This window comes from Lepisma saccharinum, chromosome 23 (assembly GCF_977018435.1).
Source record: "Lepisma saccharinum chromosome 23, izLepSacc3.1, whole genome shotgun sequence".
NCBI classification, from domain to species: domain Eukaryota; kingdom Metazoa; phylum Arthropoda; class Insecta; order Zygentoma; family Lepismatidae; genus Lepisma; species Lepisma saccharinum.
In genome coordinates, this window is record NC_139251.1 from 35,837,015 (window position 1) to 35,853,329 (window position 16,315).

Below are 16,315 nucleotides of genomic sequence, written 5' to 3' on the forward strand. Positions count from 1 at the left end.
GTGGGACAAGGAAATGCCTGTATCAGGATTGGGACAAATATTTATCAACCTGTTTCCAACCTCAGGAAATGACTTTCTTTTTTTGGGGGATATTGAAATTTTTAAAAGTTGTGTCTTAAAAGTGCTTACTTCTCGATATCAGTAATATAAATCTTAGAAAATTCTTGGAAATGACAGTTTTCGTTTCAGGAATATGAAACCCATCACTTCAGAGTGAAATAATGTGTATATTTATTATTATTATCTTAATAAGCTTTCAATTAAGCCAGCAGTATTTCCTTTAAACAATATTAGAGCAAATAATAGCTTGATCACAGGGTCGGAAAATCCCAAACATTTCTCAATCTAAACAAGACATTTTCGCCCACACACAAAGGAACACTAATTTGTAGAGTACAATGCTAAGAGCACACTTCATTTTGCAGTAAGCTACTTACTTGAAACACAGTGAGCAAGGCAATGGGGAAAGTATTAAAATTGGTTGGAGGAGTCCCTTCTTCAAAATTGAAGGCACCACCGAAGAGCTGCATCCCAAGTAGGGCAAAGATGAGAATAAACAAGAAGAGTAGGAACAACAGAGAAATGATGGAACGCATGGAATTCAACAATGAGATCACAAGGTTGCGAAGAGATGACCAATATCTGAAAAGAAACACAGCATTGAAAAATAACTTGAAATCAAATCTATGACATCAATATCTTGCTTTTCAGCAATAACTAATTATTGAATTGCAAATTAAGAATGCTCATAAAAACTATGCAAGGAAAAAAAGTGTATGAATGTCACTACATCAAGTAGCATGTCCATGAATTTTGTCAATGAAAATATTCGCTTGTTGGTTAATTTCCCCATCCCCTATCCTTTGATACATAATAATCTGTGAGAGAGCTGATACTAATGGGCAGATACCAGTTTATACCAGCAGTATCGGTATCAGTTCAAACTTAATCACTGATACCAACCAGTACTTTTCCTGAGTATCTTGCAAGGTCTCTGAAAATGCAGCATGCCACTGTCAAGATGTCAAATTATCCTGGAAATTATGCAAAATTTCAAATTTTCATTTAGTTTGCACCAGTATTGTGTCAAAGAAGAATTTCATAATTAAATGAGACCTATTTTAATATTCCTATGTAATTCTTTGAATATTTTAAAGCAAGGCTCTAGTAAACTGGCGTCAGTTAATTGCAAAGGATTACATGAGTTGTTTTAAGTCCACTTTTGCATAGTAAGGCTAATCGGGACTGGACCTACGTGGGATCCAAACCATTATGTGCCTCCACCGGGAATCGAGTACACAGTGATGACGTACCACTGTGCCATTGGGGAGGCATGCAAAGGATTACATAAATATTATTTAATATTATAAAAAAAACATTATTTTTTAAAATGTTCAAGCATTGCTATCACTACCAGAGGGTATTGTTTGAGAATATAAGAATAGATATTGGTATCTGTTCAAAGTGAAATCCGCTAAGGCCTAATACATTTCTTTATTTTACTACAACCTTTGCCATAAAAGTTCAGGATTAAGGCTATATTTCATAAAAGAGTTTGTTTCAGTTATTCCAGTATTCAGTCATGGGCTGTGTGTTCAGCCCATACATGGCCATAAAAATAGTTTTGTGAAATTCTTCTAGGTGATGGAGATTAAAAAAGCATCTTGTGTCATTCAAACATGTGGTCTCTTGATACGGCCTGGTCACCATACGCCTGCTGGGGAAGCATCCTTTATTCGGAGTCTGTCTTGCTCCAATGTTCACTTGCTATCCAACTTCCACATCTGTTAATGCTTGAACATGACAAATGCCACTGTTTAAGACACAAACAGCATGTTGGCATGTGACGCCCTGCCACCTAGTGGAATTTTGATAAACCACTTATTCAGAGTGAATACTACCTACCAGAACAAGTGTAACATAACTGTTTCTAAAGTATAGACCCAATCCTGGAATTTTTATGACAAAAATTGTATAAAAGGAAATAATCTTCATTGACTCCATCCTGGGCATGCTAGCAGAGCAAATTCTAGTACATGGTGTCTCAAATATGTTTAAACAATTTAAGAAGAAATTTCATTAGCACATTTGTTAAACACAAGGTTGTGTATATGGGTAAAAATAAGGGTAAACGTTAGTTCAAGATAAATATGTACTAGCACACATATCAAACAAATCAAATATTCAGGAATTAATGTTTCAATTCTATATGAAGTTTAACTTTGCAATGACAGAACAGAATGTGTTCAATTCTTACATTATCCATGATTTGGGATAATGAATGTGAAAGTATTGGAGGATGCTTCAAAAAGTCTGCTTTATGTCCACTTGATGCTCAGATAGGCTAATCAGGACTGGACCTACAGTTTAAAGTAGGATTCAAACTACTGTGCAATGTGCCTCTACTTGGGATTAAACCCAGGACCATTTAATTATAAGGTGATAACATTAACACTAAACCATCAAGAGGATGCTCTGAAGTTTCAGAAGTAATTTGATGCATTTGTGTGAACAGAATTTGCATGTATAACAGAAAAAAATGTGACAGAACACATTGCAATGAAATTAGACTCAATTTACAAAGATGCACAATTTACGTTAATAATGAATCATCTTGCAAGAATAGCAATCTTGATTGATTTAGTTTATTTAATATCTCATTTCTGCCACTTTTGGCTAATCGTGATGATGGGGATGATGATAAGATGAAGAAACAAACACACATGAGAACACAACATAAACTGCAGAGAGGATTATCCAGGCATCAACGCTTCATTGGCCTGCAATGTTGAATTTACCAGGGTGTAAAAATTGCAATCTATTGGAAGAAGAGAGTGTGTGTAGAAGGAGACTGCAGATCAATCCTCTCCGATCTTCGCATCCTATTAAACCCACATATCCCCTATCTAACCTAGTACTGAAGCCATGCCAGTACTAAAATAAGTAAGTAAATATTAAAAACATTAGAAAAAAATCACAAAAAGAAAAAAAATATGTAATATAAATGCCAACACCCACCAATGCACAGAAATTATTTCATTCCTGTACTACCTACACTATCTACACCTAATACCTAATAACATAACATAAAGTATTGTACACCAACCTGTTTCTGAAACTCAAGAAATGGGTTGGTATCTTTCTCTCTTTTTTATGTTTATGTGTGTAATAATTATAAACAATAAAGGGCAAAAAGATAATGGGGGAACCGTATAATCTTTCGCGGAACTGACACCCCGGATTTAAATATTCAGACACCAGGGCATCAGCACATACACCTGAATGTATGTGGGTGGAGGCTGGGCATATTCGGGGGTTCCATCCTTTTTTTTTATGTATGAAGATAATAAGTGAGCTTTATAAGTTTGAGTATAAACCTAGTTCAAGCAGACCAATTCCCATTGAAATAACAATAACTTATTATGAAAGGTTGCATGTCACTGATCAAAAATCAAATACAAACAATAGAATTGAAAGACAGAGCCTGTGAAGGTTTCTGTTATTTGAGGGAAGACAAAACTTGTATTTTTATCTTAAGTTGATAAATAAACTTTGAAACACACATATTTCTAAATATGCACTAACTAGAACTTGCAAAGATTAGCTTAACTGAAGCAACAATTTGGAAATGGAAACTTTGTAAAACAATCAAGAACAGGAGCAATTTTATCATGAAAACAAATTAGTGCGTTAAAGAAATCAAGACATTGATACGAATAATCAGAAAATGTGGCATTTACATGGGTTGGAAGTAGTTACGAGGGAAAACTTTAAAAATTTGAACACACTTGTGTTGCAGTTTGTTTGTATTTCAAAATTACTGATATCCATTGGTTTTGAGACACCTTGTACGTTTAATAGAAATAGGGCATGCCAAATACAGTAATCTAATTAATTCTTAATACATAAAACTAAAAGCAAAGCAAACATCAGAAAAGCAAGTAGCACTTCAGAAAATGTATTATCAAACTATGAATATTTCAGTTTACATCCAAATGCAAATGCACATTTATCATCATATTACATTATTCAGGAATATGCTTTGCAGACACAAAACTATGTAGGAAACTGAATCCAGTTAAATGTGAAAATACAATTTTCTCTTTAAATAAATGTTATGGAAAGGTATGTGTTCATGTATGTACAGTTACAATGTGTCAGAAAATCAGATACTTCAAAATCTGATAAAAAAGGAATTAGATGGAACAATCTTACTGTGGAACCATTGAAAACTGGGAAAATAGTTTCTGAAGTTATAATTCCAACTAGTTTTATAAACATGTTTTATATTGTGCATAAACTTATGTACAACAAAGAAGAATCATTGAGGAAAACAAATACAGAAGTGTTGTAAATGATATGAGAAACAAAGTTAAAAGACAAGGTGTTAAAAGAGAAATAAAATAATGTTCAAAAATATTATTTCTAGAATTTTAGGAAAGAGAACATCAATAAAATTGACCATACGAAAGAATGCTATGTTCAGGAAAGTAAAAAATGAAAGAACTATACAGTTGATGTTGACAGTAGATACATGAAATACATATTCATAATACCTGATCACAAATGTTAAGATCGTGAAACTGACGACCACTAAAAAAGTCTATTGTTATTGATCTGGTGATATTTCTTATGCAATTACTTCAAAATTAAAATACAGATTGTTACTTCTTTATTCTAAAAACAATTCTGAAGTGCTTAGAATTGCTCTTCTCTTGATTTTTTAAAGTCTGCCATACTAGTAGCCTGCTTCAAGAGAAAATAAATATCCAATACAGTATTAATTTTCACTAAGAGCAATGAAACACTTTGTTTAAATGTGCTACCAGAATAGGTTATGTACCTCTTCTACAATAGCGTGGAGGGAATCTGTGGAGGGGAGTGACTACTTGTTTTTTATGAAGCTGAATACATATATATATATACATGCCCCTCTTCATGAGCATGTCACTGGTTAATATTAATTTTTTAAAAAAATCCCTTGTAACAGGCCATTATATTGTCTATTTTTACTAAAAAAATCTGATTATTATAAAAAAAAGAGTACTATAATGAATAAGAATAGCAACTTTTTTTTAAAAAAATTATGAAGTTTCTGTTAAAAACTTAACTATATAAAGGGCACATCCATGTTACTCTTGTAGATATTACAGATAGTCTTCAACTTACATAATAAAAAATAGCATAGAATTTGAATATATATTTACTTGAATGTAGAATTGATTAATGTTTTATAGCATCCAAATAGTAAATGTTATTATATGAGTGTCAAATCATCTCTGTTCATTGTGAGTTTGATATGGACATGCCCTAAAGTTACATTCACAGAAAGTAACTTCATGTACATATCAAATAAATCAAAGTCTAACAATACATAGCCCACTGAAAGCACTAAATTTATCTGTAGATACTAGCAGAAATAGTAATTAAAGTAAATTATTATTAAGAAAATTAACACTATAAATATTCTCACTACATTTGCACACATTCTTTGGTGGTGTACATCACCACCAATAAACTCGAAGTGCTTATAGAATCATTGAACATTTTTGTTGTGATTTTTCATCATCCCTTATTGGAAACACTATTTCACCTGCTTCTACTACAGACCTGAGGACCAGGATTAGTTGTTACATAATGTACTGGTGAACAAAAGGAGTCTTCAACCGCACATAATATGGTCATCAAATCAGCACCACTACTATATACGTATAATGCTTCCTCCAGGGTACTCTGATCTGAAATTGTCAAAATCTGAGAGAAAATTACAAATTTGTTTGCAAGTTTAATCCAGATTCTCTCCTTAGCTGTGAGGCCATAATGTTTCTGATATCAACTGTTTCTTCACCAACATATTACATAGTTGTTTGTGTAATCAGCTCCAGATTTTACTGTTCACTTTCCAACAACTACAGACAAATATCACAGTACTATGCAATATACATTAATCTTCACAATGTAGTGAAATTACATCACATCACAAAACAATGTATGAAATCACTTCAATATTCAAAACATGGATTTCAATGAAGATGGCACAACACACAAATTGTAGGTTTGTGCATAGATTTTTATCCAGGGAGGAATTTTTCAATTTACTTTTCCTTCAAGTCATGTACAATATACCAGAAATTTTACATAATAGATAGGCAAAATTTTAAAGTGAAAAAGAAGTTTCTAATAAACAATGAATAACAAATTTTGATTTAGTACCATTGAAGTACAGAAGAGTTTAATTATGCTGTCAAAAAATGTTGTATGGGTGTGGTTTAAGAAAAACAGACTTTTCAAAGAGATTACATTGAAATAAAATTAATTTTTAAATGCATGAACAAAAAAAAAAAAGTTTTTTTAAAATCAAAATTCCTATCTCTGAAATTCTAAACTGGTGTTAAATTTTTGTCATGTTGATTATTCTCTCTCCTTCATAAAATTCCATGCACATTCTAAATTTTATCACAAAGAAAAATCTCTAATAGATATGTATTGAGTTCCATACCTGAATGCTGTTGTCATTATATGCATTATCCAATAAGATTCTAAATTAATTATGATTATAAATATGCTTACTTAGTCATTTACTCTTTGGCACACAAAAATAATTTAATTTATAAGAGGGAGCATGTATTTTACCATAAATATAAATTTGCACTATATCTAAAAATACTCGCACTGACAGTGTAATTTTGAATTCATACCTTTCACAATTTTATATTCTATGCTATTATCTCATTTGTAACACCATGCTACTAAACTTGCAAGTAAGCAGAGTAGAAAATAGGCACAAAACTAAGGTTTTTTTTTGGAGTTATCATCCCATAAATGTGCCAGTGGTGTGGAGAAGATACCACATGGTTAGCACTCTTGCTTTTAGTGTAAGTGGTTCCAGTAGGAACTCCAAAATTTCCATGTTGACCCAGAATCATGAGAACAACTGGGGAGAATTTGAAATCAATAGTATCAACTCTGGTCTTGAAAGCCAATTTGTTGACCAAGGATCACCCTTGGCTCTCAAAAGAACATTGCACCATGGAATTATTTTAATACTGCTTATCCAAATGAATATGTCTGAACATGAATTCTGCAAATGGAATGGCTAAAGATGATACGGGATAACTTAATTTGTTAGATTTGTTTGAAAATATGTACACACACAACTAGTAAGTGGGGATGTGAGTATTTCAATTTTGAGGATTACATACAAGCCAAGTTATAATAGGACTACACTGAGGAATAATTCAGTTTTCGATTAATTATTTAGTTGGAAGATCTTATTGTGAAAGGGCTTAACACTTATTTTCAGCTACAGTAATAAATGATCTATCAATTTGTAGTTATATTAATACTAATCTGGGACTCAGACTCACTGGAAGCAAGAATTGAAAATGACAAAATCACAGCACATACCTTGTTTTGTGCTTCGAATTTTTAGACTGACCTTGATGGATTTGTTTTTTATATATGACTACGAGCATCATAAATTAATAAGCTAATCACGTCATAAAAAGGGGTTCCGGTGAAGAACTGGAAAAGAGCTTCTTAAAAGCAAATCTTGCCAGCGGCTTCAGTGGAGTTGCAAAATTCCGGTGATATAGCACTACACCGGAAGAATAGGAAAATCGGTAAATCAGCATTATCCTCAGAAAGCACGGTTGGCAAAGGACGTGCTCAAGTCAACGGATTTACCGATCGAATGTTCAAATTCCAAATAAATAGTCCGTGTGAGAAAAGCTCGTTCTTAGTTGCCTTTAGATTTTCAGCGAATACAGTAATTGCTAGTGAGCTCCAGAGTCGTGCTGAATTGCTATTTATTTTACATCGAATAAGTCTTCGCAAATTAGCTCCTAAATAGTAGAAGTGAAAAGGAAAGGGGAGAATTACAAGCGAAAGTAATCGTTTAGAAATTGGGATTACGTTAGGGCAGTTTTGGGAGAAACAGAGTTACGCTCCCTAGTTGCGTTTTGTTACAGGTTAGGACCCCATCGAAGCCAGGACCGCCAAGGACAAGACCTTCCAACAGTGCTACAGGTAACGAACATTCCTATGACTCTTCCTTACCCCGCCTGTTCAGTCAAGTGAAATGCTTAAATAATTGTGTGTGTGTTCTTATTTCACGGGGTTAGCCACCTTACTTGTTGGAGTGTTGATGATGCTCTTCAGAGCTGTATATCCCTTCCCCTTGTTATGTTCCTCTCGCTTAGTAAGCGAGTGGCCAAAGGCTGTCATAGCCTTAAATAACGATCCCAAAATTTAAACAACATAGTGTTTAGATGAAATGACACATTTTTAATAAAGATATGTGAAATTACACAACAGTGTAATGCTCACTGTAGATGTAGAAAGTCCCCTTCTCCTGCCATATTTTCATATGATGAAAAATTAAGTACAAAAAGAGAAACAAATATTTCAACATGAAACTGTAATGTACTTGTTACCATAACATTTTCCCAAGTTTGAATTATCTTTTCTTGTTGGTGAGATGCAGGAATAATTTATTATTGTTGTCTCTCTGCATGTAGTGTTCTGAGGTTCATCCAGCCTCTAATAAATGGGTAACTGGGAGCAAGCCTAGGGTGTAAAGATGACCAGAGCATTGTGCTGCTCACATCACCTCCATAAGCCTTCAGAGCATGTTGTAATGTGCAAGGACTAGCTTTTATCTCTTTCTTTGTGTGCAAATTCTTCTAATTTGATGAAAAAAAATAGGTGTAAGCTGGGCTAATGTGTGAAACTATATTCTACTCTGCTTGCTTGCATCTTTGTCCCTTACTCTTCAATATACACATACATCACTTCTAAACAGTGGCGCAGGAACAGATTTTTTTTGGGGGGGGGGGTGGTATGGGGGTACACTGTACCCCCAATTTTTTGAAGGGGTACTGTACCCCTTAAATCCTTCAATCCCTGTATTGTAGTCTCTGTACCCCCTTAGATAATTTTTTTAGGTGCAAGGTGCTACTGTTAAAAGAAGATACAAATCTTCTTCATTAGATGGGAATATGACTGGATTTCTTTTCTTTTGAATTTTTCTAATGGAATTATCCTTAACCAAATACCCATAATTTTCATAACTTTGTAAGAGGGTGTTGGGAAAACTACACTTAAACCTAAGTATTACGAGATTTTTCAAAAATAGAGATGGTACTGAGACAAGAAAAGTCTCTTGTTTCCTCTCAAACTCTGAGACAAGACTGAAATAAATATCTGCAAAATCAAAGCGAGACAATCTAGTTCGAAACTCTGCTATCATATTTGAAGAAATTGTTCAAAATAAATTTAAATTATTATGTGTCTTATCAAGACATACCAAGCGTATATCTTATTGATTTTTCAAATAAATATTATATTTTGTTTACTGTAATTCCACAATTAATCCATTAGTGACAATTACGAGCCTGTGCTGCCCGGTTTCATCTATTCAGGATAAAATTCCGTATTTTGATGGTCGAAACAAGATGCAAATGAGAAAAAACGTTATTAAAAAAAGTTTTTGCTTTTATGACATATATTGTATGTTGTGGAACTGAGTGGACACTCAATGTGCATGTTGCTTATATTAAACATTTCGTGGGTCAATAACTTCTGAGTGAAAACTGAAACAAAAATAAGCAGAAAGAAGAACGAAAAGGACCTTACTACACAGGAGACGAGATGAGGATGTGACAGTTCTTGACTTGCCTCATCGCAATATCATTCCTAGGTGAAAAAAGAAACATGGTGCAATTTGTGATTTTATCAGAGGGGGACGACCTATGCTTAGACTAGATCTAATTTCTTGCATTTTCTTTCTGGGTAAAAGGAATGCAACGGGGGTCTACAGAAAGGAAAAGTAGCTTTAAACCTTCTAAATGATTCCTCTAATCAGTTAAGGTTGAGTTTACTTCATTGAACCAACCTGCTTGCACATTCAGCTGTAGATATTGGTAGATTTTAGATTAGATTCTCAAGGTCTTTGAGTGAGATGGGAATGTTTGATTGATTGATTTGTTTTATTTTACTTCACATTTCTGCCACTTTTGGCTAATAGCAAAGATGAGAATGACTGCTGATAGGATGAAATTGATGAAGGGACACTCACAAATAACACACATGCCAAGGCCTGGATTCGAACCTGGGACCTCTGGCATTGTAGCACGCTACGTGAACCACGAGGTGGGAATATGTTTTGGATTTTCTTTTTACATGGGAAAATCTCTAACTGTGATGCGCACATGCTCTTGCTTACATTAAATTAAAGTTCACCTTTTCACATAAGCAATGAATTAACCTAAACACGCATGTATCATCTGCATTTAATACCACTACATACAAAAAGAAATGTTGGCTGGCTCTTCATATTGTCCACCAAAGATTGAAAAGAAAAAAAAAACTTTTTCTTGCTTGTTCTAAGATATGAACTGAATGATATTATTTCAGTGCTTGAAGAGCGTCATTAGGTACAGCTAATTATATTACATATAAATGCTTTGTCAAATGATATTCCAAAGTTAGACATCTTATGAGTTGATCGGGAACCATTTCAACTCAGTATTATTATTTTTTTTTCAATATAACGCCCTTTAGATGTCTGAGAAATTACCGGCTTCTAAAATGCATTGGATGTAATGCACATCTGTTATATAAATTGTTTAAAAATATTTTTATATGTACAATAAACTGAAGTGGAGTGGAACTATATAAATATGACATGTGCAATACTATGGTTTCTATGTCCAGTGGGTGGGAGATGATTATTCCTGGTTGGGATAGCTCAAGATAGAGGAGGGTGGGAATCCTACTCACCTTCTTTAATCTCACCCTGCATTGTAATGAATAGATTTATCTTTGTTCGCAATTTTCATATATCAAACTCCTGATTTTCCGTTCCGTTAAATTCAAAATGAGGCCAGAACAAGGTCCAGAGCTTTATATGTTTCAGAATTGTTATCTGGTATTAAAATTTGTTTTTAAAATAACCATAAATTCTAATAAATACAAAGTAATAAAATTATTTATGCAAATTTTGCATAAAAAACAAACAGGAAATTCATGTGTGTTGTTCTAAAATGGAATATTTACCAAGCCTTCACATTATACCTAGGTATAGGTAGGTACCTGTGAAGTAGTATGTGGTGTACACACACACGCACGCCACACATATATATATGGGAGGCAGAATTTTGTACCCCCGCCCCACCCAAATGAATAACTTTCCTGCGCCACTTCTTCTGAACAGTGTACAATAGAACTCTATGCATTATTATAATTTCAAAACAACATAAACCAAGACATTGAATTTCATGTGTACTATTTTTAACTTGTAATCTGTACACTGTATTGTACACAGCAGTACACAAGTGCAACAATGAATATCGCTTAGAATCTATGATGTAATTACCTAGGTAATAATTTAAAGTTACCTACATCCAGTGCTTTCTTTTCCTGGTGGTACTCAACAGTATGCCATGCCAGCAGTTTTTTGTGTGTGGCAATGAAACTAAATAACATATACTTTCTTTTAATGAAAGAAATATATGCATGTATATGTTTGTATATATGTTTGTGTGTGACTACATGGTTGCACAATCATTCATTGAGCATTCTACAATTTTTCAGCAGTAGTTCTTGTAATGGACACAATAACATACCAACTTCAAGAGTACTGGAACCATTTTCCCAAGGAAAAAAACACTGTTTAGACCATATTCAAGATATAACATGGTGCCTGAATTTCCTTGCACTTGTACCGAGCATAATATGTTTTACACATCTGCTCAGCGCAAATTACATTTTTTGCGAAAAAGTAGGAATTTTGTAATAATTTTGAGCTTATTATGACTGTAGTGTGAATTACACCAAAAGAGATTAGATTTGATTTACAATCATATCAAGGAAATTTAGTTTACAATGCAAGGTAAATGTGAAATTGAGAATAAAAACTAAATAGATTTTTTTAACTGCTTATTGTTGTTTTCAGGCCTGTTGTTCAATGTCAATATACTACTAACACATATTCAAGTGAATATATATATAAAACTCATCTTAAAGTCTTGACTTGTTTTAATGCATGAACCTTTAATCCTTTCGTGTTTCTCATAAAGAATCCAGCTGGGTTTGAAATATTTAAAAGGTATGTGGGGGAATCCAAAAGAAACTGGAATTTTGTAATACAAAATTGTGAATTTATTAGGTGTTACAAATTTAATCTCTTTCAAAGTACTGTCCATTTGATGCAATGCACTGGTCTAAAAGTGTTTCCACTTTTCGAGGCAGTCCTGAAACTTTTGCAAAGAGATGCCTGTAAATGCCTCCGTCGGTTTTCTTCTTCACCTCTTCCAAGACTGCAAAACTTTTTCTTTGAAGACTTTTTTCATTCGGGGTAACAAAAATAAGTCTCATGGAGTGAGATCGGGTGAATATGGCAGGTGGATAAGTTGGGTCATGCTGTTTTTGGTTAAAAATTGTGTCGAACTCAAGGCTTTGTGTGCTGGCACATTGTTGTGGTGAAGCCACCCTTCCCCACATTGCTACAACTCGGGGCACTTTCATCTCATCGTGTCAAGCAAACGTTTCAGAACTTGTAGGTAAAACGCCTGGTTAACAGTTGCCCATTAGGAACAAATTCTGAGTAAACAATGCCCTCTGCATATAAAAAAGAAATTGGCATCATCTTGATATGTCACCCTGACCGAGGTTGATCTGCAAGTGACAATTCACCATTCCTGAAGCAGGAAAGCCACTCGTAAACTTGTGTCTTCCCCAAAGCAGCTTCCTTGTAAGCATTACAATGGTCTCCCATGCTCTTATCCCCAACAGAAAACAGAATTTCACAACCTCACGTTGTTCAAACTTTTCAGTCATCACAAAAATCGACGAACATGCGAGAGGTGCTTGACAAAAAAAATTTGCTATGTGGCACCATGACTTCACTCATCGACGCCACTTGACAGACTGATGCAGACATCTAGCAGCGGAAACATGTACTACAATGAGCCTGCCCACCAGAGAACGATTCCAGTTTCTTTTGCCTCCCCCCCCCAACACATATATGTCTAGACATTAGTCCTCGTATATTTTTATAATGAAGGAAAGTTAGAAATTCTTATATGTATGTTTTTGTATGATAATTTTAAAGATTTTTAAAGATCACTGACACATTTGGTTCTAAAATTTTAAGGAAAAGTTCATTTTCCCTCCTGAAATACAGTGCTGTAAATATGGAGAGCACTCTAGGGCAAGTAAAGAAGTTAATTCATGTTGTTTTATTTACTGTATGAGCAACATTGTAAAATAAAAAAATGCATCTTGAAAACACTAATACTCCCTGGTTATTTTAATCACAGAGTTTGTTATAATTTTTTCTAAGTGAATTAATTTCCATTCCTTTTATGCATGGATTACTTACATTTGGATAAATTATTGTGTTTGTTTTAAAAATAAATACATGTATCACCTTCATGGCCTGAGAAATGTGCTGTTAACCATATCTGAAAAAAATATTTACATTTACGACAGGACATTCACATATCGAGGCATGCATATTTTGTTATTGACGAAAACACGAAATGTGAAATAACGCATTGTAATGTTAATTTTTCATGTTTCTGAAAGGTGTGGGGTGCATTTTACTATCCTGTTTTGTCCCGAAATGATGTGAAATGCATTGTAAAATGTGAAATAGACTCTTAAACACAAAATGTTTATTTACAGATGTGACACTTTCTGAAGTTTTAATTATCCTGTGAGTTATGCAATTCACGGAAAATTGATTAATTCTGCTGTAAATATTTGAGAAACAGAAATGGACTCCTTTATACAGGAATACACTTAATATTCTGGGAACTACATAAATATACTATTTGAAGGGATGTGTTTAATTTGTGTAATAAGTGTAGTTTTTAAATCAAATTAGGATTATATTCACAATTTTAAAAATAAAATGCTATTTTATATGCTGCTTTTGATCTGATTTTTCGGTGCTATAACACAGACATTTTATTTTATTTATCACTTTTAAACCCGAAATTGACTCTGCTTTTGTACCGAAATGTTGCTTTTTTTATTTACCAAAAATATGTTCCTCTAAATATTTACCATAAAATTATCACTTTAAGAGCACTACGTAAAGAATCTACATATTTCTCCCTTTGTCAAGTGCCAAAGCTTTTGTAACTAAAGTAAACATAAATTGTGTACTTGCACTCTACCTATGTCTAGATATATCTTAGTGTAAATTTTTTGCATACAATTAAAGTAACTTAGAAACAGGTTCTGGGAATGAATTTGTCCACTTGATGTAAGTCTTGCAATGCTTCATGTTTTCTGGTAGCAATATCCTTCCACTTCTGTCACGGCCTCACGGAGAGAAACGTATCACTTCGGGTCCTTAAAACGTGATGGTACACGATGCACGACCCTTATTCTTTTAAAAAATAGCACTTCAGGGAGGGGGTGGGGGTGGGGTTAGGAATTTTTCAAAATCAGGACGTGCGACGGCTGCTTGATGGGAACATCCTGAACCTATACTTCACCTTTCTTCATACAAGATGCTCCATACTGCGATCAGCTTGAAAACACATTCATGCACACACAATCGCATACTCACTCTTCGCTTTTCTTTCCTGAAATTAACTTACTTTGTAACTTTAAATATCCTGAGCAAACGCAGAGCACGAAGAACTGAAAGTCCAAATGACCCTGATTTAAGTGCTGACCACACTACTTCAAAAATAGAGCCACTAATAACAACACAGTCAAAACGATTGAAGGAGGATTCGAAGTATATTCTTGGCCCCAGGGCATACATTTTAATGAACATTTCCATCATGAAAAGACCCAGGAAAACAAATTCTGCATAGTCTGAAATAAAAATGGAAATTAATTGTTGAAATATAAACCAGCATGTTGATTTGCTCTCTAAAATAAATGTTAAAGGATTAATGTTACTTTATGTCCTTAAGTTTCAATTCCATGTGCTAGGATTTCCATATAGTATGTTTGGAACTTGGCAAAGCTGGGATTGAAGTTTGTATGAAAAAGTGAAGAAGATGCTCTATGTTCATTAAGCTTCTTCAGCTGCAGAACTACTTAAATCTTGTTTGAAACTTGAAGAAAAGTTTGTTTCTGTATTCAAAGACTAATCAGGTCAGGACGTACAGTTAAGGTAGAATCTCAACCTCTGCAAATTGGATTCACTTGGGAATTGAATCTAGGAATATTAGATTACAATGAAAGAAATTTGTTACAGCTGAATGTGATGTTGATTTGATATCTATAGAGGAAATTATAAATCAGTTGAGACTGTAGTAAGAGATCAGACTTACGAAAATTGAAAAGATCGTGGATCTGTGAATGTCAAAAACAGGTGCAATTGGTGAAAAAGATTTGTGACGAAAATCGCTGTAGCAAATCTATCGCTGTAGCAAATCTATAGTTACGTCGAGAGCAATAAAGGAAATGCTTCAAATTGCTCTGAATGTGCTGGTTTGCAAGCTCTAGTTTTGAAGTTACTTATTTTTCATGACGTTTTGAAGAAGTAATTCGTGCTCTAACAAGGAAATGACCCCAACCCAGATGGTTCGAATTTGATGAAAATGCATTATCTAACTAATTGTGGGTTGTTTATCAAGCAAGGTAACTCTGTCTACATCTTACTTACCACCTTCCTCTACATTCTACTACCACATACAAGCTATCATCTTCTAAAATAAATAGATAAAATAAACTTACCTTACTCACTGCTGTACATGATGCTACAGGTATATTATATTCACATTTACGTATAACATATCCTGAAAAGTCAATACCTATGAAGATATACAAACAAACACATCAGGTCTTGAATCAAATCTGAAAGATGCTCATTGGCACGCCAATTACAGTCATTTTACCCTAACTTGAAAGCTAGAATAGAAATTGCCAATAATATACATTTCAGCACTTGATATATATTATTGTATAAGCTCTGAAAAAATACATTTAATTTTTCAAATATATTATTGTTGTCATTAGGTCAAAATAACAATATTTTTTTTTCATTTTTAACATATTTCACTGCATAATTGTCGCCACTACATAATCATCGCACCTTGTTTATGCAGTCCAAAAATTGGATTATAACATTTCATCATGTAATCATCACATCAGATAACAAAACCAATGATAGTGGGCAGAATCTTGTAAGTCTGTACTTCACAATACTGTAGTAAATTTTCACAGATGCAATATTTCGACTATAATGAAAAACTTAATAACTACCTGGTAATATGTTAACTTTTTTCAGACTGAAAAAATGTTTGCTAAACTGTCATGAAGAAAAGAGATGCTTTGATTTTAA

The 16,315-nt window shown here is 33.7% G+C and overlaps 1 protein-coding gene across 9 annotated transcripts in view; it reads right to left on the reverse strand.

Annotated features, from left to right (window-relative positions):
• cac (calcium voltage-gated channel subunit cacophony) overlaps window positions 1–16,315 on the reverse strand; it is a 248,158-nt gene that overhangs the window by 181,907 nt on the left and 49,936 nt on the right. For all 9 annotated transcript variants that reach the window (XM_083109913.1, XM_083109914.1, XM_083109912.1 and 6 more), the window contains exons 10-11: window positions 14,616–14,838; window positions 438–642 (exon numbers count right to left, since the gene is read on the reverse strand). In XM_083109913.1, the coding sequence (XP_082966039.1) occupies window positions 438–642; window positions 14,616–14,838 (428 nt within the window). The remainder of the gene's footprint in view (window positions 1–437; window positions 643–14,615; window positions 14,839–16,315) is intronic.